At 41.6% G+C, this 26,476-nt stretch overlaps 1 protein-coding gene across 2 annotated transcripts in view; it reads right to left on the bottom strand.

The window, feature by feature from the left end:
* Positions 1-26,476, bottom strand: part of LOC141083823 (ubiquitin-conjugating enzyme E2 E2) — a 278,410-nt gene that overhangs the window by 216,801 nt on the left and 35,133 nt on the right. For both annotated transcript variants that reach the window (XM_073568279.1, XM_073568286.1), the window contains exon 3: positions 16,077-16,127. In XM_073568279.1, the coding sequence (XP_073424380.1) occupies positions 16,077-16,127 (51 nt within the window). The remainder of the gene's footprint in view (positions 1-16,076; positions 16,128-26,476) is intronic.

Below are 26,476 nucleotides of genomic sequence, written 5' to 3'. Positions count from 1 at the left end.
CAGAAAAAAAAGTAGAGCTTTTGGTCAATGCAAAGCAACAGTTTGCTTAGAGATGGCGCAATAAAGCTTAAAAGGAAAAGAACAGCCTACCAACAATTAAGCATGATGGAGGATCCATAATACTGTGGAGTTGCTTTGCTGCGTCTGGTACTGGAGGCCTTGACCGTATAACAGGAATCATTAAATAAGAGAATTATCAAGAGATTTTAGAGCAAAATGTCCTACCCAGTGTAAGTAAACTTAGATTCAGTGAAAGATCACGGGTCCTCCAGCAAGACAGTGACCCAACGCACACATTCAAAAGTATTCAGGAATGCTTGAAAAAAAAAAATGACTATTTTAAAATGATACATGAAAGATGTATATCTTTGTACCGTGTTAGCCAGTAGATAGAAAAATATTTAGAATTGAGAGTCCTCAGTGTTTGATACCTTTTAATGGCTAACTGAAGAGATGGTAACAAATTGCAAGCTTTTGAGACTACTCAGGTCTCTTCATCAGGCATTGACTAATACAAAATCCGAAGAATCACATATTTATGCACAACACAGCACAGAAAAAATGCGATAATGCGTAGTCTCGAAAGCTTGCAATTTGTTACCATCTTTTCAGTTAGCCATTAAAATGTATCAACCACTGAGGACTCTCAATTCTAAATATTTTTCTATTTTAAAATGGCCAGCAAGGAGTCCTTACCTCAATACCATTGAAAATCTTTAGGGTGAGCTCAGATTTGCCATTGGGAAAAAGTATCATGAAAACATTCAAGAGCTTGAACAAACTTCAAAGGAAGAGTGGGAGAAAATACAAGCTGAGAAGTGCAAGAAGTTTAGAGATGACTACAGGAAACATTTGGAGACTGTCATCAATGCCAAATGGTGTGTAAACCAAGTATTAATTAGGGGTGCCTTTACTGCTGAACATGCCATTCATTCTGTTTCTTCTTTGAAATTGCAACACGTAAGTTGAAAAACATCTAATTAAAAAATCCTGAGGATATAACGTTGGAACATTTCCATTTCGGAAGATACTGTACAGTTTATGAAAAAAAATGAAGTGTTGATAATAATGGTGACCAGCAGTACAAGACAGAAAACACTACAGCTGTGTGCCCACGTTGCGTTTTTTACGCAGCGGAAACGCTTAAAAAACGCTAATAAAACGCATTTCCCATGCAATCCTATGGGATTCCGCAGTTGCTGTGCCGATGCTGTGGATTTTACCGCTGTGGAATCGCATCCTATCAGTATGTCTTTGGAATGTGGGAGGAAACCGGAGTACCCGGAGGTAACCCACATAAATACAGGGAGAACATACAAACTCCTTGCAGATGTTGTCCTTGGGGGCACTGAGCCACCGTGCTGACCATAAATGTATGGATAAAATATATGATTGCTGGAGATCTGACCCCTGGTATCCTACCTTATCACAAGAAAGGGGATTCTCTGTGTGTAAGGAGCAGTAGTGAGCATGTGCAAACATGGGACATAGAACCCTTGCATTGTGATTGGGGAGCCTCCAGCAATCACGGCAACACGGACTTTCAACTCCCTCCAAAGGTTTTCTATAGGGTTGAGATCTGGAGACTGGCTAGGCCACTCCAGGACCTTGAAATGCTTCTTACGAAGCCACTCCTTCGTTGCCCTGGCGGTGTGCTTTGGATCATTGTCATGTTGAAAGACCCAGCCACGTTTCATCTTCAATGCCCTTGCTGATGGAAGGAGGTTTGCACTCAAAATCTCACGATACATGGCCCCATTCATTCTTTTATGTACCCGGATCAGTCGTCCTGGCCCCTTTGCAGAGAAACAGCCCCAAAGCATGATGTTTCCACCACCATGCTTTACAGTAGGTATGGTGTTTGATGGATGCAACTCAGTATTCTTTTTCCTCCAAACACGACAAGTTGTGTTTCTACCAAACAGTTCCAGTTTGGTTTCATCAGACCATAGGACATTCTCCCAAAACTCCTCTGGATCATCCAAATGCCCTCTAGCAAACTTCAGATGGGCCCAGACATGTACAGGCTTAAGCAGTGGGACACGTCTGGCACTGCAGGATCTGAGTCCATGGTGGCGTAGTGTGTTACTTATGGTAGGCCTTGTTACATTGGTCCCAGCTCTCTGCAGTTCATTCACTAGGTCCCCCCCCGCGTGGTTCTGGGATTTTTGCTCACAGTTCTTGTGATCATTCTGACCCCACGGGGTGGGATTTTGCGTGGAGCGCCAGATCGAGGGAGATTATCAGTGGTCTTGTATGTCTTCCATTTTCTAATTATTGCTCCCACAGTTGATTTCTTCACTCCAAGCTGGTTGGCTATTGCAGATTCAGTCTTCCCAGCCTGGTGCAGGGCTACAATTTTGTTTCTGGTGTCCTTTGACAGCTCTTTGGTCTTCACCATAGTGGAGTTTGGAGTCAGACTGTTTGAGGGTGTGCACAGGTGTCTTTTTATACTGATAACAAGTTTAAACAGGTGCCATTACTACAGGTAATGAGTAGAGGAAAGAGGAGACTCTTAAAGAAGTTGTTACAGGTCTGTGAGAGCCAGAAATCTTGATTGCTTGTTTCTGTCCAAATACTTTTTTTCCACCATAATATGCAAATAAAATGAAAAAAAAACAGACAATGTGATTTTCTGGATTTTTTTTTCTCAGTTTGTCTCCCATAGTTGAGGTCTACCTATGATGTAAATTACAGACGCCTCTCATCTTTTTAAGTGGTGGAACTTGCACTATTGCTGACTGACTAAATACTTTTTTGCCCCACTGTATTTCCGCTCAATTCCAACAGAAACGCACCTCCTGGTGCTGCATATATTTTCTAACAAAATCAATTACGGAGCTCAATTATTTCTCATTTTGGTGCAGAAATGAAATCGCAATAACTTGCTTATGGATGCGGGAAGATGTGTCATCATCGCTTTCAATTTTACAAGCTTCCTCTTCCATTGCTAACCAGAGAAAAGCGGCTGACAAGCGATGACTTGTCACATTCCACCTAGAGGTGATGGTGCCCGCTGTGACAGCTCCCTGATGCGCTGCCAGGCTCCAGAAGCCATCTGAGGTAACAGTACATGTATAGAACATTTAAATCTATGCACCGGAACAGAAACAATCCGGGCAGAATTGACTGCTCAGGAAACAAGCAGGACGCCATACCAATGTATGTACAACTGTGTCGCACCGAGTATAGACACATTTCAGGCCATTTATCGGCATTTCCTCTTTAATTATACCGCTACACAGCTGGAATGTGTTGTAAGCGTCTTAGGAAAAGAAGAATCTTCAGATTACTTACTGACATAAAGAAGAAATTCTCTCTGACTAAAACGAATGTAGCTAAGCCGCAATACCAGACCTGACACAATGACAAGGGTGTCACTGTACCTGAAAAAATAAAATAGGAGTGACCTTCTTCCCACTCCACCTACTTCAGGGGTGGGGAACTTTCTTTCTGCCAAGGGCATTTGGATATTTAAGCCATCCATCAGGGGGCCGTACAAATGGTGCCCCAACTCCACCCACAAAGTAGACTGACGTTGGCCCTAGTGTCAGGACGCAATCTTTCATTTCATGAGCCTCAGTGTTCAGTAGAGAATGCAGAGAGCAAGCAGAAATTTACCGTAAATGCCGGTGGCCATCAAAACACAGCTGCCTGCCCCAGCACTGTGATCTCTAGGAGTCAGCCCAGGGGAAGCCGAAGAAAAGGTCATCACGGGCCATAAATTGCCTGTGAGGCAGAGGTTCCCCACCCCTGACCTAGTTGAAGATCAAAAACCTGGACTGGTACTTGGCTACTTTCTTTCTGTAGCTCACATACAAGTAATCACAAATTGCTAAAAAATAAATTATAAGACTGAAATAAATGAATTTATGCAGTATATCCTTTGTTATGTAATATTTAGGGAATCAAAGAGCCCATATTCACATTAGAAAGCTGTTGGCGCAAATGATTGTTCAGTTGACAGCTATTATCACAGACTTTCGCTCCGATGTTCTCTATGAAAGAGACACTGCCAGACAAGTTTGGCAGCAACTTATCTCTCCAAACAAATGGAACGGATGTGGAAATTCCAATGACTGTATTTTTTTCCCTCCCGACATCATCAGAGGGAGCGTTAGGAGGCCCCAAACACATTAGATCATTGGCTAATTCAACCAATGTCGGCTCATTTGGACGCCTTTAATCTAATGTGTATGGTGACTCACCGACAATAAAACACATCCGTGGCACATCTTGGTTGTAGAACCTGTTCCAAATTTTGTACTCAGCTGCAGGTTCATCCAAGTTATGGTCTATTTTGACAAAGCCAATAATAAGCAAAAAAAATCATTTGTACATACGCCGGTTTTCAATTATCAACCCGGCAATCCCCCGACAAACAGGAAAAATGTTAGTTCATCCGGTGCAAAAATCATCAGCAACACATCATAACCTGTAACCAAGAGATCTACTACCGATAACATGATACTGTATGGGGACAGACTGATCATATCAGCCATCGTTCTGTCCCCATCACAGTTTCTGCTCTCTAACAGGCCAGCAAACCTTGTATACAGGCTATCGGTGTCCATTAATCGGGTTGGAAGGCCTAAGTGAAGTATTACAGTACGCTTGGAGGTCTGCGATAAATGGGATCTTCTCTACTTTAGCTACAAAATATCATAAGTTCAAAGCAAACCCTCTTGGAGAACCTTTCCTACATATTTTTAGCTGATTGTCCAAATATACTGGTCAGTTGTATTGTTAATGGCTTTGAAGTGATCCGACTGATGACCGCTTCTTATTACAGCGGCAGATTACTCCCTATAATGAGCTCTCAGTCTATACAGCATGATGATCACTGCTAGTTTAAGGCCACTACACATGAACAATCATGAACACTGAAACCCCATATAGCTTGAAAGTTAACAGCAGCAGATCCATATTTACACAGACAGATGTGGTGTCGACCATGAGGATTTTACGACCTGAATGAATATTTTGTTAGCTTGCAGATTGCTGTCTTGTATCCACAGGCTAAGAATAGATTACATCAGTGCATTTAAAGAGAAGATATCTTCAGAAAATTACCAATTGTTTAAATCAGGTTTTTGCTGTACAAGTATTTTAACACACTTTTGACAATTGTTTTAATCATATTAAAATCTTTATTATAAAAATAAAATTAGTAATCTTTCAATTTTCACATTGGCCATTGGGACTCATTCTTCCTGTCCATTCTTAAATAGTTTTCTTATCAGTAGAGTCAAGATTAGAGTGACAGGTAACAGCTCTATACACAACTAATAACACAAGATCCACCAATCACTATAGGTGATGTCACAACTGATCCTGCTCACAATGACATTTGCAATGGTCATGAGACACTTCAACACTACAGATATAGGGTAGGGGTCTGACCATTGTGGCTAATGTGCATGTATTGTTTCCTGAAACAGAAGAGACAGGATTACAGTAACAGGTAATACCTCTTTACACAGCTAATAACATGTGATTCACAGATCACAGCAGGTGATATCACAGCTGATCCTGCTCACAATGATGATATTTGCAAACGGTCATTAGACACTTCAATACAAAATATAGGGTCGGGGTCTTGCCATTGTGGCTAATGTACATGTATTGTTTCCTGAAACAGAAAAAAAGACTAAAAAATCTACAGCGGTCAGTATAAAAATTGCAAGATTTCTAGTTTCCATTCGTATTACAGGTTGGTGATATGTAAAATAATAAATACATTTAACACGAAAATCTGATTTAATTAATAGGTCAATTTCTGATTAGATCTCCCTTTCAAAGGGGCCTTTATGCAGTTATTTGGAAATCCATACTTTTATTTTGTTCCACTGACATATACAAGCCAGGCGGACACCAAAAGGACATTCCTTTGTCCTTCTTCTGGCTAACTCCGTGGACATGTTTAGCTCGTATGTCGGGCACAGATACTAAATGCACTTTATAAGCAAGATATAGCCTTAGATGTCTCCAACGGTTCAGCAGAATCCTAACATATCCCTGAAGCCATGGAAGAGAAAGAAAACAAACTGACACCAGCGAAAAAAAACAAGTTACAATACGCAGCCTTGATCTGAATCTTCCCAAAGTATTTAGTTTTAACACACATAAGAGTTTATTCCAGGAAACAGTCAATTTAGCTCCCACATGAAAAAAAAAAGCCGCCAGTAATGGTTTTCTATGTATAAGTGCTTTGCCGTGACCTTTAGTTCCACAACTGAAGCGGTTATTGATGTAGAAAAAAGCCGCATTTTACTCCAGCAACTGCGCCTTGTGTAGATCTGTCCACGTCTTTAGCACATTGTTGTGTAAATTACCCTACTAGTAGGAAAAAAAAAAATGAGATTACAAGAACGTGGGCAGCCGGCTTGTCTGAAAGCTGACACTATGTATGCGCTCTTCAAATGAGGATTTATCTAGAGAAGCAAGTGTTGATCCACGGAAATGTGAATCAAAGGCAATTACTCAAAAGGTCATTTCCCGTTTGGTACTTGTCTGCTTAGAGAAAAAGTGTCCCCATATTTACCAACCGCACAGAATCAGAACACAAAGGTTCGCTATTTCCCTGAGACAAAAGGCAACGCGGCTGACAACGAATTACTCGACTTTAACTTTTAAAGCACCAAAACCAAAGTTGGCAAAATACATGAAAAAATAATTAGAAAAAAGCAGAAATAAACATTAGCAAAAGGTTAATCTATAAAGTAAGGCTCCACCTATATAGCTGCATCAAGAGAGCCCATCAGCAGGTTTTTAGACCCCAAACTGACATCATCTATGTAAAGTCCTTGCAATGTTGATGGCGTCCATACCTTTGCTTTCTAAGGCTACATTCACACATTGCTTTTATTTCTGCAGCCAAAACCTACTCTTTTAGGTCGGCTTCACATTAGCGTTCCTCAGAGCTGCGGGCTTCCTCCGTGAAGCTCCGCCCACTGCCGCACCTCCTCCGGTCAGCTCCACCTACATCTGCATGCGGCATGCGTACCTATCTTTAACATTGGGTACGCAGGCCGTTCTTACAACTCTCTGGCCCTCTGACGGCCTCCAGTCAGTGACGGACACCATTATTCTCTTTGACCTGTTACCCTGCAGGAGATTTAGTGTAAGTGCCTTCATTCCTGGGGGCGGTGCATGCGCAGTAAAGTCCTGATAACACTCGAGAGCCGGGCCAGCGAACGTCACGCATACCACCCCTGGGTGCTAGTGCAAAATCTCCGGTGGGGTAGCAGCTCACAGAGAGTAGTGATCTGTCAGTTACTGATAGGAGGCAGGCGGGGAAAGAGAGATGCAGAAGAACTGTAAGTGGAGACCGGCATTGGTATCTTAGGTGCATGAAAATTTGCAGATGGATTTCTGTAAAACAGAGGCACAGACTTATAAAACATAGGTATGGATGTCATCGACATTACAAGGACTTCACATAGATGATGTTGGTTTGGATTCTAAAAACCTGCTGACAGGTTGCCTTTAAAAACTCCCATCTGCACAATCCAAGAGTAATCGGCAGAGGGCAGAAGCTTCACAGTTTCTGGGACAGTCCTCAAGATTTATCAGCAGAGGTAGACTATTTTACAATAGCCTGCATTCAGCAAATTACTGAGAGACTGCAGTATGAAGATGGGTCTGCAGCTAGGAATACTTTTATAATGAATGGAGGATAAGGACAGTCAGATGCTTTTACAAAAGTTTACCTTTATGGCATAACAAAACAAAAAATTCCAACAAAATGAGTTTCAAACATATACAATACTCCAAAACATAGTTCTGAAACTTGCAAACATGGAAGATGGAACAGACAATTTTGATTTCAAGTGTGGGTTTTCCCTTTGTGCACAAAATTGAAAAATTATGTAATGTGATTTATGCATTTCTTGCTTTTGGCTTGTATTGTAGTCTATAGGAAAGCAGAAATAAAAAGAAAATCCTATTTTAAAGTGATTTTTCTCTTGCAGCAAAATTGGACTGAAAAAATGCTGGCAAACAAAAAATAAAATGTTAGCTGGTGCGGACCTACACGGGATCTAACACCGAATCCTTGCGATTGCTCTGGTCTCACTGATGACAGATTCCCTTTTAAGTCAACAAATCACATCACTGCCGTAGCTAATCACTGAGCTCATCAGTTTTTCCAACATAAACATCATGAACCAGTGAGCTCAGTGAATGGCTGCAGCAGTGATGCCTACTGTCAACATGATATCACCTCTGCGGTCATAACAGAGACCAGAAAGCAGCTGAAAGCCGGTGCTGGAGAGGGCGAGTACAGGCTGGCTTTGTTATTTTACATTATATCGAGCCTGTCACAGTAGAAGTGACTAGGCTCCTCGCTTCTTCTCACCCTACAACCTGCACCAGGTGCGCTATTCCCTCACATCTCCTCCAGTCCCTCTTCCCAGTTGTCACTACCCATCTACAGTAACTGAAATTTTTAACTTGTCTTTCTTCAGGTTTCTTTCCCTCTTCAAACAAGCCATTATAATCCCTTTACTTTAAAAGTCATCCCTGGACCATAAGGACCCTGGACCATCCCTGGACCTCGCTAGCGAGATCGCTGCTGAGTCACAAGTTTTGTGACACAACAGCGATCTCACCAGCGAGATCGCTGCGTGTGACAGCGATCAGCGACCGGCCCCCCTGCCGGTATCGCTGTAGGAAACCGCTGGACATTTCTTTTGTCGCTGGTCTCCTGCTGGCCAGCACGCTTCGCTGCGTGTGACAGGCGGGAGACCAGCGATCTGCTGGTAACTAACGTACACATCGGGTATCTAAGGGAAGCACGTCCCTTGGATAACCGATGTGTACGTTAGTTACCAGCTCCCTGCATCAGCGCGCTGGTAACTAACGAACACAGCGACGCCGCGCTGATCGCTGGTGAAGCTGTCTGTGTAACAGCTCACCAGCGATCACATAGCAACTCACCAGCAATCCTGACACGTTGATATCGTTGTCGGGATCACAGGTGAGTCGCTATGTGTGACTCCAGCTTTACTGTGCTGCTAACTACCGACCGGTTTCTAATCTACCTTTTATCTCCAAACTCCAGGAACATTTGGTCCTCTCCCATCTCATCCACTATCTCTCGGATAATTCTCTTCTCGACCCAATCTGGTTAACGACCTTTACACTTTACAGAAACTGCCTTTACTAAAGTCTATAAAGACCTATTAACAGCAAAATCCAATAGTCACTACTCCTTGAGGATTATCCTGGATCTCACTGTAGCATTTGACACTGTGGATTAGCAGCTCCTCCTCACCATACTCCACCTCTCGGACTACTCCTTCACTGTATCTTTTGCCGGCTCTTCTTCCTCTAATCTTTTCCTTTCTATCAGGATGCCTCAAGGCTCAGTCCTAGGTCCTCTCCTCTTTTTCTTATATACTGCCCCTATTGATCAAACCATCAGTAGGATTTGGTCTCCAGTATCATCTCTATGCTGATGACACTCAACTATACACCTCTTCACCTGACATCACCCCCAATGTAATACAAAATACCAGGGATTGTCTATATGCTGTCTCTAACATCATGTCTTCCCTGTATCTGAACCTGTAACTGAAGCTCTCCAAAACTGAACACCTTGTGTTTCCTCCCTCTACTAACCTGTCTATACCCCACTTTTCAATTTCTTTGGGTGGTTCAGCCATAACTCCTAAGCAGCAAGCTCACTGTATTGGCATCATATTTGACCCAGAACTTTCCTTTATTCCCTACATTCAGTCACTCGCTTGTTTCACCTTCACCTTAAAAACATCTCCAGAATACGACCTTTTTTCACCTTTGAAACTGCAAAAACTCCTACAGTCACTCTTATTCACTCTCATATGGACTATTGCAACTCTCTTCTGGTTGGTCTCCCTTTAACCAAACTTTCTCCTCTACAATCCATCCTGAATGCAGTAGCCAAGGTCAACTTTTGTCCAGCTGTTTCACTGATGCCTCTACACTGTGCCAGTCATTACACTGGTTACCTATTCGGTACAGAGTCCAAAATAAACTCATCTCTCTCACCTGCAAAGAGCTTCACGATTGTACTCCACCCTGTAGTTCATCCCTCATTTCGGTCTATCGCCCTACACGTGCCCTCCATTCTGCAACTGATCAAAGACTAACATCCTCCATAACCTGAACCTCACACCTCTGTCTCCAAGACTTCTCTCATGCTGCGCCAGTCTACTGGAGTGCATTACTCCAGTCGATCTGACTAATATCTAGCCCCTTTGTTTTTAAGCGTGCTTTAAAAACACATCTGTTTGGACAGGTCTATGACCTCAGCTCAATAACTTAACGCTCCCGTTAAATCCTTATAAATGTTAATCATAATCTGCTCCTTCCTATTCATCAGTCTCCACATCCTCCATGCACCCAATAGCACTTGGTAACTGGACCTAGACACATCCTGGCTGGTGACCGGACCATGCAGCTTAATTATGAAAACCCTTATTATAATAATGATGGCTGGACCGCACATAACAAGCACGTTCCACCAATTGTGTCCCACTATTGCCTTATAGATTGTAAGCTTGCGAGCAGGGCTCTCAATCCTACAACTGTTGAAATGTGTTACATTGTATTGTTTTTATTGTCTGTACATGTCCCTATTTAAAGCGAACTCGTCAGCAGTTTTGGATGATATAAGATACGGCCACTGCCTTTCAGGGCTTATCTACAGCATTATATAATGCTGTATATAAGTCCCCGATCTGAAAGATAAGAAAAATAAGTTTTATTATACTCACCTGGGGGGGGCGGTCCAGTCCAATGGGTGTCGCAGGTCCTAGTCCAGCGCCTCCCATCTTCTTGCTTCATCGCTCCCGGCATCGCACTTCTGCGCAGGCGTACTGAAATGCCCCCCTGTTGAGGTCAGAGCAAAGTACTGCAGTGCGCACGCGCTGGGAAAGGTCAGAGAGGCCCAGTGCTTGCGCATTGCAGTACTTTGCTCTGCCCTCAATAGGGCAGATAAGTACGCTTGCGCAGGAGCGCGATGCCGTGAAGCGATGAAGCAAGCAGGAGGGCGGCGTCGCAAGAAGATGGGAGGCGCCGGACCCGCGACACCCATCGGACCCGACCGCCCCTCTGGGTGAGTTATAATAAAACTTTAAATAAACGAAAAAAAAAAAAAAATCACACAAGCGCTTACCCAAAAATTAAACACTAATAATTCCCCAGCTGCAAGGTCAAATGCGGGTCGGTGTCAGCCCGCAATTAAAAACAATGGTAAAACGATCAGGGAGACCTGCGCTGAAGGGCTAAACAGAGGCTGCCAAATGGACAATTCTAGGTCATATGCACCACTTAAATGAAATGCCGGTACAGTAATAATGCAAAAATACATACAACGTACTAATGCACATAAAAAATGATAATAGCATAAAATAATCCTGAATCAGACAGGAAAGCACTCAACAAAAGAAATGATGATGACGTGAGTTGCAGAGGATGATTAGCATGAACGTGGTGCCAGTGCCATCAAGGCTGACTGTACTTTCGAAACGCGTTGGTTAGCTTTTTGGCCTGCACATTGTCCTGTACAGGCTGTGACGTCACACGCTTAGGTACTCTTGGGCGGCCGTCTCCAAGCGTGTTACTAGGGACGCTACCGGCCGGAGCTTTCCCTTTCCAGCTTCCCTCACCTGCTGTCCTCCCTTGTGCCTGCACACATTCCTTATCTGGAAGGACGCCCATTGTGCACGGATCTTTTACGGCAATACCACTCTTCATTGTGCCTAGGTTACCACTGTTGGTATGTAACTGCCACAGCTACTGCAGCTTTCACGCCTGCTTATCACAGAGCACGCTCAGCTCATTTCTCCTTGCAGCTCTACACTTCCAGGCCAGCACTGGCACAACGTTCATGCTAATCATCCTCTGCAACTCACGTCATCATCATTTCTTTTGTTGAGTGCTTTCCTGTCTGATTCAGGATTATTTTATGCTATTATCATTTTTTATGTGCATTAGTACGTTGTATTTATTTTTGCATTATTGCTGTACCGACATTTCATTTAAGTGGTGCATATGACCTAGAACTGTCCATTTGGCAGCCTCTGTTTAGCCCTTCAGCGCAGGTCTCCCTGATCTTTTTATAATAAAACTTATTTTTCTTATCTTTCAGGTCAGATTGGGGGCTTATATACAGCATTATAGAATGCTGTATATAAGCCCTGAAAGGCGGTGACCGTAACTCCTATTGGCCAAAACTGCTGACAGGTTCCCTTTAATTGTAAAGTGCTACTGAATATGCTAGAGTTATATAACTACGGTAAATGTAATTAATAGTATTATTACATACAGTACCTGTCAGGGGCCTACTTTGCTGAAAGTGGATAACCATTTAAGTAGTCAATTTCCCAAATTGTACCACAGTGTATTCAGAACCCCTCTGTGTGAAGTGGTCTGTACCATAGTGACACAGTCATTGGCAGCTATGAACAGTACATTGTGGACCACACCACTGTAAAAAGCTACTGGAGGGGTCCTGACTACATTATGAAAGCTAGTGAACGCCTTCATCTGAGGTAATAATATATTCAGAAATTATATTCCAAAAATATTTGTGTTAAATTGTCTTTTCAACAAAAGTAAAACGTGAACTTGCACATCAGTCAAGAAGCTTTTCCACGTGAAATCACCTCTACATACATGGGCCCACGACTTACACCCTGATTAACGGATCCTGCTCCGCACAGGTCTTCCTTGATATGAAAGATCTAATGATTTACGTTATTGCTTTCCTAGACTTCTGCCAATCTGCACCCGTAAGGCTAGTTTCACACTAGCGTATTTTCCATGCAGCGCACGGCACCGCTAAGCCCCGTCCCCTGTTGGCTCCCTGCCCGCCCCGTCATCGCCGCCTACTATCGCACACGGCCGCATGCGATCTGCGCACCCTATCTTTAGCATAGGGTGCACAGACCGTGCACTGGCCGTGCGCTAATAGGATTTTAGCGTGCGCTGCGCACTTTTGAAGGTGCGCTCGTGTGCGCCGAACGCACGATGATGCATTTTGGCTCGCTCGGCGAACTTCAAAAGTGCGCAGCGCACGCCAAAATCCTACTAGCGCAAGGCCAGCGCACGGTCTGCGCACCCTATGCTAAAGATAGGGTGCGCAGATCGCATGCGGCCGTGTGCGATAGTAGGCGGCGATGACCGGATGGGACGGGCAGGGAGCCAGCAGGGGCGGGGCTTAGCGGCGCCGTGCGCTGCATGGAAAATACGCTAGTGTGAAACTAGCCTGACCGATGTCCTTGACAAAGACCGCTCCCAGACGAAATGTTGGACCATATCTGATTTTGACTCCTTGTCGGGTCAAAATAAACCATCACTGCAGCAAGACCTACAGCCTCATTTTCTTTTGTGGTGCTGAGGTTCCTTCCGCAACAAGTCTGGACCAAAATTCCCTTCCTCAAGCACACAATTTTTTGTAATAGGACAATGTGCCGGTCTTTCTACTTCTAATTCAGATCTACATGCAAACTTGTGATATTATTCTTAATATATCACTGATATTACACAGTTATTAGAGAAATGCAAGTTTTCAAACAGCACTGCCCCAAATATTGCAAAATATTCAAAGCGGAAATAGGAAGGAACAAAGAGCACATGATATAGAATACAACCAAAGAGCACATGATATAGAATACAACCAAAGAGCACATGATATAGAATACAACCAAAGAGCCACATGATATAGAATACAACCAATAAAACTCAAAGCAGTACTCAAAGCAGTACACAGTCAAAACACACACAGTCAAAAGTAACCAAGAGAAGGCTGGAAATTATACATAGCCACCACTAGCTATCATATCGTAGCTGGGTCCCCATGTACCAATTTGTACGGCAAAACCAAGAATGTTAGACTGTACCAATTTATGAATGCAAAATATCATAACGACTGATTGAGTCTTGAACAATCATTTCTTACCAGAGTCAGAATGCTCTTGATCGGATGACGGTTTCATGCTCAGGACACAATTCCTCTGGATAATTCCATTACAAATCCAATCAAACATATGCTGGTTTCAAATTTATTGACTTTAAACATCATAACATGGTGTCATGCTAAAGGGATTGTCCAGGAATATACAAGGTGGTCCAAAAGGAGGTGGACAGAAAATAACATTTATTTTGATTTATATATAAAATTATATATACTAACACAAGCATAACATTGACAATTACATTTTATTCTGAACAATAATACAAACGCCCTTAAAATTTTAGCAACGCAGGCGCTCAAACTGTTTTCCATCACAATTTGCACTGCTTTGAAGTCTGCCTCTTACGCTTCAACAAACATTTTTGCTCAAGTGTCTTTGGGTATTAATTTCTTGAAATACATCTCTTATGCAAATTTTCAAATCACTGACACTTTTTGGTTTTCGACTATAAACTTTGTCCTTGAGCACTCCCCAAAAGAAAAAATCCAATGGGGTCAAGTCTGGTGAACGTGCCGGCCAATCCATTGGGCCTCTTCGGCCAATCCATTAATTAGGAAATATTTCATCAAGATACTCGCGGACTACTCTTGAATAATGGGGAGGGCCCCATCTTATTGGAAATAAAGGTTGTTTGAATTAGGCTGTTGCTGTAACTGGGGAACAACTTGATTCATTAGAATTTCGAGATACTTATCTCCTGGGACTATTCCATCAAAAAAAAAAAAAAAAATGGTCCAAAAACACCAAAACTTGAAATACCACCCCAAGCATTGACACCAGGCTCATTTAGTTGTTGCTCTAATGTTAAATGCATGTTCTCATTATACCAGTAAATACAATTCTGTCTGTTAATATGGCCAGATAATTTGAAAGACGCTTCATCACTCCACATAGTGTTATCTAAAATTACTGGATTTTCTTAATTTTCGTTAACCATAATCTCACTAAACTACAGCCTCCTGTCTGGATCATCCTCCAATAAACCATGAATTAGCCGTGGACGATAAGCTTTCCACCCAGTAGATTTCAGGATTCGCATGATGGAAGCTCGTGAGATTCCCAATTCTAAAGAGACTCTTCTGGTGGACTTTTTTGGACTCTGAACAAATGTTTCAGCAACAAGTTGTTTATTATTTTCTGTACAGGCTGTTTTGGGTCGACCAGTTTTTGGAGCATTAAGGATAGAGCCAGTGGCATCGAATTTGTCACAAATGCAGGAAAAGGGTTTGTCTCTTTGGGGCTTGAGTTCCAAATGTTTCAACCTAATTTGCTCTAACTGTTTCAGCATTTTGAGATTTACAATACTCTTTTAAAATCCATTTTCTTTGATCTGTATTTAAAATATTTGCCATTATGGGTTATCTGAAAAGAAAACAGATTTGGGGGAGATTTATCTGTGAAAACTGGATCTGTGAAACTGACTCAGTTGCCCTTAGCAACCAATCAGATTCCACCTTTCATTTTCCAAAGAGTCTGTGAAGAATGAAAAGTGGAATCTGATTGGTTGCTAAGGGCAACTGAGTCAGTTTCACGTTACACCATGTTTGATAAATCTCCCCCTTCATAACCCTATTACATATACTGTCCACCTACTTTTGGACCACCCTGTATATATTTTTTTTTTACTATGGCCTAAAAAAACTAACTAACAGGCAGGAAGTTGGTAACAGAGGCATCTACCTGCCTGTCCGACAAGACACCAGCTCAGAGCTGTCACTGCTGCCAGTGACTCAGCTGCTGCACGTCAAACAGAGCAGCTCTTCTTCTGGGCTGCTCTGTCAAAGGGACATGACGGCCGACGTCCTGCTGATTGAAAGCTTGCTCCCCACAGTTAGGTAGAAAAGAGTCGGCTGTCAATCAGCACGATATTGGCAGTCACGGCCAGAAGAGAAGGCGCTGCTCTGACAACGTGACATCTGCGGAAGCTGCTGAATTGCCGGCAAGAGCGGTCTATCACTACTAGCTCTTAGGTATTAGGCCCGTAGTAAAAAAAAAAAATAAATAGTCCTAGATAACTCTTTAAGGTAGGAAGTCGAAAGCTGGGCCACATTATGTTACAATGAAGCTCATAACAATAATTCTGCCAAGAGAATGAAATAAAATGTAACCTACCTGCAGTTTGGAGGAGGATCCAGTGTTATTTCCGCGAGCTCTTTCTGAATTCTTAAAGAAAATGAAAGACAATCATGTCAAATAGGGTTGTGATTAATACAAATAACAATTAAAAGGGCACAACCCCTTAATGACAGCCAATACATCTTTTTACTGACCTGAGATATAAGAGAATATCATCCCCATACAGGTGAAAATCTAGTAGCTGTCAACTGTACACTATAGCTGACAACTTGCTGTATCACAAACGATCAGTGTTGTCACCGTCCACATCTGTTTAACTTCTTAGTTGCTGCTGTCAAAAGCGACTACATCAAATAAATGATTAATAAATTGTGGGGGCTTCCGCTTTAATTTAATTGACACACCAAGATCATGATTGTGTGGTCCTGATGTTTGCCATAACAGTTCATGGCCAAATAGTGGCCTTAGAGTCTCCCGGATATAGCGGTCAGTTCAGAAGTTAGTGACATTTAGGTGATAAACAAACACTTTTTCATTCCCGCTATATAACTTTGCATTCATTCCTGAAAGTCACCTAAAGGGTTAATAAACTGACAGCAGTTTTCAACAAGTCAGGGGGGCGCTGTTTTCAAAATGGTATCACATTTGGGGTTTTCCAAAATATAGGACCCCCAAAGTCACTTCAAACCTGGAAAGGTCCCTCAAAAAAAATACATTTTTTAAATTTCCTTGAAAATGAAAAATTACTGCTACATTTTAAAACCTCCTAAAAGGCTAACAAAATAAACTAGCATTTTAAAAATGGCGCTGATGTAAAGCAGGCATGTGGGAAATGTTATTTATTAATGTTTTTGTGTGGTATGACTATCTGGATTAAAGAGATAATCACTCAAGGTTTGAAAATTGCAATTTTTTTACATTTTTGTTAAGTTTCTGAAATTTTTTATAAATAAACACAAAGCATATCAACCTAAATTTATCATCATCATAAATTATAATGTGCCACAAAAAAAGTCTCAAAATCAATGGGACTTGTTGAAACGTTCCAGAGTTATCGCCACATAAAGTGACATTGGTCAGAATTTAAAAAATTGGCCCCATCACTAAGGGGTTAAAAAAAATTACATAAATCAATAGTACAGGCAAACAAAAGAAAGCTTTTATGTTTTATTAGAGGAATTTAGTTACCTTATATACTCGTGTATAAGCCTGTGCCCGCTGCTAAAGAGAAATGAATAATCACTGCACTGGCAATGAATAGTCATTTCTCTTATAGCGCACAGTTACAGCCGCAGCCGCCGGCTTCCAGCAGCTGCCGAGGGTAGCACGGGTGCCCGCTCAAAGTGACGGGGCCACATTTTTGAAAACTGACCAGTGTCCCTTTATGTGGTAATAACTCTGGAACGCTTCAACACATCCAAATGATTTTGAGAATGGTTTTTCGTGACATGTTGTACTTTATGTTAATGGTAAATTTATTTCTATATGTTGTGTGTTTATTTATAAAAAAAAAAACAATCAGAAATTTGACAAAAATGTAAAAAAAAAAATTGCAATTTTCAAACTTTTCATGATTATCCCTTTAATCCAGATGTCGGCTTTACATCGGCACCATTTATATTATTTTATTTTGTTAGCCTTTTAGGAAGATTAAAAATGTAGCAGTAAGTTTTCATTTTTTCAAGGAAATTTACAAAAATTATTTTTTGAAGGACATATTCAGGTTTGAAGTGACTTTTGGGGTCCTAGATATTGAAAGACCCCCAAAAGTGATACCATTTTAAAAACAGCACCCCTCGTCATGTTGAAAACTGCTGTCAGGCATTTCATTAACCCTTCAGGTGATGTTAAGGAATGAATGCAAAGTGGCATGACAGGAATTAAAAAATGTATTTTTACCACCTAAATGTCAATAACTTCTGAAGAGGACACTGTAGGTGGGAGACTCTAAGGCCGCTATTTGGCTGTTAATTGTCATGGCAAACATGAGGACCACAGAATCATGATCTCAGGGTGCCAATGGGGTTAAAGAGGAAGCCCCCACACTCTGTTAACCATTTATATGATGTAGTCACTATTGACAGCAGCATCTAAGGGGTTAAACAGATATGGACTGTGCCAACACTGATCGTGGCTGATGCAGCAAGCTGTCAGCTAAAAAAATGACATTTTTTCCCCCTAAAATACAAAGGAAATGTGTAATTTTTAACTTTAGGCCGTTTAGAGATCATTTCATTTTCAACTTGCCTAACTGGTCACAATAAAAGTAATTTTGACCAGGGGTGCCCAATCTTTTACTTGGCACTGTATATAGGTTTATAAGATTCAGTGATGAACATAAAGTGCAGCACAGATTCATCCCAACTAAAGCCAAGATCCTTGGATCAGGAACAGAACAGACATTTATAGGACATTTCAGAACTTTCCCAAATTCTTAAGAGATAATTTACAGCACATCCTGCATTGCACTACTGCACCCAATGTATTAGATATTTTAGGCGTCGGAGTTGATCTATTTTATACCGACCCCACTAAAATGAACACCGACCTGCACTTCGACTCCTCGGCCCTGCCTAGAACAGTGGGTTATTTTCAGATTAACAGATCGTCACTTATCTAAATTATAAAAAAAGTTTAAAAAGTAAAAATCCATTTAAAGCACAATAAGGAGAGTTCAGCGGAATGAAGCTGGAATCGACATCGGTCAGATCATTTACTCTGTTTATGTTGTTACAGAACAGTGGAAATGTCATTTTAAGTGCTGTAATTGAGAGAGTGTGGCAGTATAAAGCGATCACTAATAATGTTCATGGGGAACGTCCAACAGCTGGATATCATTACCCCAATGCTCACGCATCGCTCGGTGCACGGTACTGGGACACCGCTGGTTGTGCTGGCAACAAAGCCGGTGATCAGGAGCCTGCAAATATCAGACATAATGCGTACGGATATCGATACGACACGTCTGGATAGATATCAGATTCTTGACGTCAGCCGCCTGGTATTCGCAGAAATACTGCATGTCCCAATACATGGTCAGGATCCTTCAGCACCGGAGACACCAATGGAATGTTGGTCTCTTATGATATTTTTGTCATATTCTGGAACAGATAAGCTGAACAAATTGATATATACTGTAGGTTTGTGGAAAGAGATTCAACCTCTATTCCCTTCATTTAAAGTTTAACTATTATAATAAATCTGCCTCTTTCCCAACCAAAACTGATCATTTATTTTCAAAACGCTCCAGTAAAAGGTTCAGTGACGACAGAATGTTGTGTAGAACGGAGGGGAGAGGAGCACTGCTCCTTGTTCCTTCCCGCTTCCTCTTCCCTACGTAGAATCTTACCAGCACCAACTGCCATCTTCTATCTCGGGAATATAAAATTCTGACTTTACTGAATACAGGTTTAACAAGGAAATTGAGAATTTTTAAAATGAATGATCAGTCCTGGTGGAGACAGAAGCAGATTTCTCCGATAAGACATTATAAAGGTTCTTAGTTCCATGTGTGCTATTGATTTATAAAATTAAAATCACAGTTACTTTTTAAAAGTCTTAAATGCTAGCTCTTAGTTTAAAGCAAATCTGTCACCAGGTTTTTGAGAGTAGCATAATGTAGGGGCATAGACTCCGATTCCAGTGAGGTGTCCCTTATTGTCCCTTATTACAACTGCTTGTTGTAATTTTAATAAAATCACTGGTTTATCAGCAGGATATTATCACTTGAGGACTAGCAAACTTACTGTCATGTATTCCTCCATATTCATGAGCTCTGTGTAACCAAACTCAGCCCCAATTGTCATCTTTCTGCCTATGCACAGTGTACACAGAAAACTGTGAATCAGTGGTGTGGGCGGGGTTATACAGAGCTCAGCACTCAGAGAACTGCTTGGTCTGCAGCAGAGAAAAAAGTTACATTCCGTTCTCCATGCAGCCGCTTGCTGTCAGTTATCAGGGGGCGGCGAAGAAGACTGTTTCATGGCGCACTACAGAGTGAGCGTGACTGTAAAGCAGCAGGCTGTCAATCAATGTGCCAAGAAGTGTTACAGCCATGCTCATTGTATAGTGTTCAGTGACTGTGGAAGCCCCTACACCACACTCAAGTCATGGCTGTTTTAGTACACCTGTAGTAAATTATTATTATTACCGTATTACATTGCAAAAGTAAGAAAAAAAAAGGGGTAAAATGAAAATAAAAAGAAAGCACTAAACCATTTCCTACTGGGAAAAAAAAAAAAAAAAAAAAGATAACCGGACGGATCAGCAGTAAAGGTTCACATGTGAGGCCAAATCATCCTGAGGCCGTTCCTTCACGTGTCATGTCCCATATTGCAATCCAAGTAACAAAATCTTATGTATTCCAGGAGGGATCCATTTTGCCCCCTCCCTTCCTTCCTTTCTTCAGGGCATGTAAAACAATGTTTGTTGAAAAAGAACAGAGTCTTATGCTGTTTTCCTCCTTGCTTGAGGGAGAACGCCATCTCCGATATCTCCCCTTACTGCACGGCCTGCAAGCAAAGTCTTGGCTAACCTCGGTCTCCAAGTTCCTAGGTGAAAATAGGTGCATTTCTAAATGGTTTGTTTCTTTAGATTTCAAGGAGCATGTCTGTTGGTTTCTGTAGTAGAGAGACACAAATGATTTAACGGGAATCTCTTACTAGGTTTTTCCCCACTTCATCTGAGAGCAGCAGAATGTAGGAAAAGAGACCCTGATTACAGTGATGTGTCACTTAGTTTACTGGGTGCAGCAGCTGTGACACAGAGTTTTTAGATATAACTAAAATTGTAACTGATATATTGTAGGAACAGATATTCCCACATATAGAGAGGATCACTTATTATAATGTCTACCACCGCTCCATTCAGAGCTTTCATTCTGTAGAGCCACATTGTCAGGATTTAAAGGGATACCAGAAGTCGGACCCCAACCAATCAGAAAGCTACGGCATCACCTATCCCAACGTAAGTGATAACTTCTAAAAAGGGGAATAACTTTTTAAGGCTTGTCCCAATACACCCACGATCGTTCAATCCACAGTGGTAGCGACCTGCCTATGCAGGAGCAGACCTACGTAACTCGTACAGATCTACAGCCTTTCTGTCCGCAGGACCCCCACTGATCAACAGTGCTACAACAGATCAAACAATATTGGAAAGTGTGGTTACACTATAAGCGGAAACACCACAAACACAATAAAGGTCTCCATGCAAATAAGAGGAAAGACGACCGGCCCGCCCAGGGAGACCTGCAGCCCCCTAGGTGTCCGATAGCTCCTCACCGGCAATATGTCGCCACCTACAAAGGACCTTCCACAACTTTTGACCAAATACACTGTACACAGCAGCAGGAACTGAGATACAAACATTGGTTTCCATTTTTATTTTCTCCGCTCCGTTGAAGGGATACAGGGGCCCCGAAAATACTGGCACCGAGTGAGTTAAATTCTTTATCTTTCAACCAGGGGTTTCATTTCTTTCAGCTCCATTGGTGTCACAGTGGGATGAAAGTACAGGTCCACAGAGCCTAAAGAAATACAACGCGGGGGCTGAATGCTAAAGAATTTAACACATTAGATGCCAGGAATTTCGGTACCCTGTGTCTCTCAAACGGAGTATAGAAAATAAAGACTGGAAAGAGGGTTATTACCTACATTCCTGCTACCATGGTCCATTCATTTGGTCAAAAGTTGTGAAAAGGTCCTCTTTAATCATGGAACAACAATGTAGAGACAGAGCCCCTGATTCTAGTGATGAGTCTCCTACTGGGCTGCTTGCTGTAGTGTTTATAAACTCACTGACTTATCAGCAGGAGATTATCACTAGAGGACTAGTAAACCTGCTGCCATGTAGTACTCCATATGAATGAGCTCAGTATAACCCCACCACTCATTTTCAGCTTTCTGCCTATGTACAGGGTACACAGAAAGCTGCCAATCATTGGTGCGGACAGGTTTATACAGAGCTCAGCATTCAGAGAGCCGCTAGATCTGGCGCAGACAACAGTGATTTTATCAAAACCAAAGGTCTCTACCCCTAAATCATGGAGCTCTGACATCAGATTGAGTAACCATGCCAGGCCATCAACTGATGAATGAGCAAAATGCTCTTTCATTGGGTGATTGGTTCACACCGGCCATTACGTTACTGTGCACACAAACAAATCGTCCTGTGTAAAAAGCGTGATGCGATGCCAATAATGATGATACTCAATGTGCACAGAAAAATTGTATTAACGATTGTTCTGGGGTATAGAATTCTGGTCGGCCTGTGTAAACAGCTGCTGATCGGCTTATTTAATGAGAACATATGATCTTATGACGACTCCTTCCCGTTTGACAGGGAAGGTTATCTAAAAGGGCCCTTATTACTTTCTCCACACTTCACCCATGGACGAACCGCTTGTGTATGGGGGAGGACAGGGAGACAGGTATTGGCTGCACAAGGGTTCGGCTGACAGTTATCTAAGGTGTACGGGCGCCTTCGATCACAATGGACTTAGTGCGGACAGTGTGCACTTTTATAAGGGACATCCATTAAACACTCCGCAAGCATTATACACAGCCATTCCAAAATTTTGATTACTACTTTAAATGAACCACGTCTGTGCTTGACACACGTGCCCATGTAATATTCATGCTGCTAGTCCGAGTAGTACATTTCTGTGCATGCATTAACTACGCCATTGTCCGCAGAAAATAGAGAATGGGAACAAGAGTCTGTATCAAAAGGAAAAATCCCCCAGAATCATACCAAATGAGAGCAATAAGAGTAATGCTCTGATCCTATAACTGTGATGGACGTCACACTCCTACTAAACCTCCCACCTTAGATTTCAGAGTAATTATTCTAGAATGTCACAGCCAAATGCCGCGAGACAGCTAACTAAGGGGCTTTTCGGGCAGTTTTTCCAATTTTATTTCAATGCCAATTTGGTAACTATTCCTTGCTGAAACTGAGCTGCTTCACACTACAGGTTATTACCATTAATCGGTGCCGCGTGATCAAGTTACAAGGCGGGAGGGTGATTGACATTGGGAGATAAATCTTCCCATCGCTCCCTATCTCCAAAAATGCTAACGTCATGACTGACAGCATCATCTAAGAGACTAAGCTGTGCAGCTGTCGTTCTCCTGTGCTGGATCTACACCTCAGCCGTACCCCACAGGCTCAGGAGCTGAGCCCGCTACATTTAGTGGTGGCGCACTTCTATGTATGGCAGCCTTCTCCAAGAGGTCAAAGAGTAATTTTACTCCCATGTTGTGAAATTGGTAAGGTTAAAAAGACTAGGTGAAAATGAGTACAATTTATTTGTTTTTTCTGTCTGCCTCCCTTTTCCAGCTAAGGTAGCATGTAAACCTTTTGGGCACCGCTGGTCAAAATTACTTATATTGTGAACAGTTAAGCTAGTTGAAGTGATCTCTAAAAGGACTAAAGTTAAAGATGACACTTTACTTTGTATTTTAGGCAAAAAAAAATTACTGCATTTTTTTTTCATTTTAAATGCAACAAAAAGGAAAATGGGCCAAAGCAAAAGTTTGGGCATTCTTTGAGATTTCTGTGCTCAGATAACTTTGACCAAGATTTCAGAACTTAATTAGCCTGTAAGGGTTATGGCTTGTTCACTATTGTCGTTAGGAAAGGCCAAGTGATGCAAATTTCCTGCTAAATAAAAACTCAGACTCCTCAAACCTCGTGCCAAAAAACAGCATCCATGGGTTCGCCTAGGCAGCTGCCTAGCACTCTGGAAATGAAAATGGTGGAGGTTCACAAAGCAGGAGAAGGCTATAAGAAGATAGCAAAGTGTTTTCAAGTTGCCCTTTCCTCAGTTCAAGATGTAATTAAGAAATGGCAGTTAACAGGGAAAAGTGGAGGTAAAGATAACGTCTGGAAGACCAAGCAAAATTTCAGTGAGAGCTGCTCCTAGGATTGCTAAAGAGGAAAATAAGAACATGCGCTTGACTGCAAAACACCTTCAGAAAGATTTAGCAGACTCTGGAGTTGTGGTACATTGTTCTACTGTTCAGAGACACACCTGCACAAATATGGCATTCATGGAAGAGTCATCAAAAGTAAAACCTCTCCTGCATCCTCACCATAAAAGTCCGAGACAGAAGTATGCAAAAGAACATTTAAACAAGCCTGAGGCATTTTAGAAACAATTCCTGTGGACCTATGATTTTAAAAAAGAAATCTTTGGCCACAATGATCAAAAGGTATGTGTGGAGAAAAAAAGGGCACAGAATTTCATGGAAAGAACATATCACCAACCATTAAGCAGGAAAGTAGAATGGTGGATCATAAATGCGTTGGGGTTGTGTTGCAGCCAATGGCCTGGGAAAATATTTCACGGGTAGCGGGAAGAATGGTTTCAATGAAATTTCAACAAATTCTTGATGCAAACATAACACCATCAGTAAAACAGCTGAAGTTGAAAAAAGGATGCCTTCTACAAATGGATAATGATCCTAAACATTCGTCAATATTCACAATAGACTACCTCAAAAGGCGCAAGCTGAAGGTTTTACAATGGCCCTCACAGTCCCCTGATCTGAACATCATTGAAAATCTGTGGCTAGACTTCAAAAGAGCAGTGAATGCAAGACCACCCAGGAATCTCAGAGAACTGAAAGAGTTTTCCAAAGAACAATGAATGAAAATCCCTCAAACAAGAATTGAAAGACTCATATCTGGCTGTGATACTTGCAAAAGGGGGTGCTACTAAGTAGTAACCGTGCATAGTGACCAAACTTTTGCACTGGTCCATTTTCCTTTCTGTAGTTTTTAAAATGACTATTTTTTTGCAAAAAAATTAAAGAAAACGTGTCATCTTTAACTGTACTCCTTTTTGAGATCATGTCATCTTAAACTTGTTAAAGTTTTCACAGTAATAGTAATTTTGACCAGCGGTGCCCAAACCTTTAAATGCCACTGCATGTCTTCCTTTGCGTTTATGGTTTACAGGTCGTTGTTAAGGGGACCACTGCAGCCATCTTAGACCGATGGCTTAACATTCTGTTTACCATCTGGGATCTGCAGCTGTCGACTAAAGGCAGATTCATTCCCTGCATGGCATCAGAATGGGAGCACAACAAGATTACAGAAAGGGGAGGCGGAAAATGAAATGGGCATCTCCATTGCTTCTACTACCGATTAGAACTATGACCATGTTCAAAACTGTGCAGTCACAAGCTGAGAGTAGAAGCACTCAACTAAGCTATACTTATAGATTTGGGGAAGAAGGGAACAGTGCAGCTTGCAGTGTATGGAAATACGTGCAAGCTGCATTAAATAATAAACTTGAATATAAAAGGCAGAAAAAGGATTGAAAGCAGACAATGGATGAAAACACTAAGAAACAAGAACAATCTTGATTTTGCTTATAATGGACTCCTCTTTCTGAAACCATACTGGGAAAAACATCTTTCTGCAAAAATCAATAAGTCATAACAATGTATATCTAGATCATTATATCTATACATAAAATCATATATACATATACACATTGTTATGAAAACAATAGATTGTTATAGAAAAGATGGTACTTAGACAGACAGATACAGCTGGACAATAGCATACATGGTATATATGAATGGCATTTATAGCCGCACATCATAACATCTCGGTAGCATACAGCCGCTGCCTGGAGGAATCCAACAACATATGAAGGATGATAAATGAAGAGACAATGGCACAGCAGGTAGCGGTCTATGCTTCCAGCTGCTCTATGCAGGGTTGCCCGCAGAATTTTCTTTCTAATCAATCACATCATCATCACATCGGGGAGAAGGAGGCAAACAGTGTGCAAAGATTAGCAGGAAAATATCCAGGGCGGTGAAGCTTTCCGTATATCAGGAATAGCACAAAATTCTAGCAATATTTATGGAACATCAAATTTTATTTTATTTTTTTTTTATTACGGTAGATTTTTTTTTTACAATTCTATCTATTCTATTATTTCTAAACACTTTTTCGGTGATTCCTTTGTATCCCCGTTCATACACACACACACACACACACACACACACACACACACACACACGATACACCATTTGAAAGGTAAACTTGTCCCCTTCAGCAAGAATATAGCCAAACAAACCACACATACACAATTTGATCACAAAATACAGTTTAAACATTAATTTTCATAAACCTGCGGTAAGGAAAAATGACCTGCAGGTGGCACCACAGTACCGAAAAGCACACTACCACAAAGCTGCTTACAGACATCACAAACAAATCCAAACAATTGCCTTGGGGGCTTTCCAGCTTGCCGAACTGCTTGCTCAGCTTATTTTAGCCAGATTGGATGACTGCACACTTCACTGCAGGTGAGGCACATGTGCAAAAACATCTGTAAACATTCACTGCCTATTGAACTGCACACTTTCCGTTCATACTCCACTCACACAAACAAATGATACACCATTTGAAAG

This window comes from Dendrobates tinctorius, unplaced genomic scaffold (genome assembly GCF_039654945.1).
Source record: "Dendrobates tinctorius isolate UK_male_01 unplaced genomic scaffold, ASM3965494v1 ptg000005l, whole genome shotgun sequence".
In the NCBI taxonomy this organism is placed as follows: domain Eukaryota; kingdom Metazoa; phylum Chordata; class Amphibia; order Anura; family Dendrobatidae; genus Dendrobates; species Dendrobates tinctorius.
Note: the sequence above shows the minus strand (reverse complement) of the source record. Positions and strands in the feature narration are given on the sequence as shown.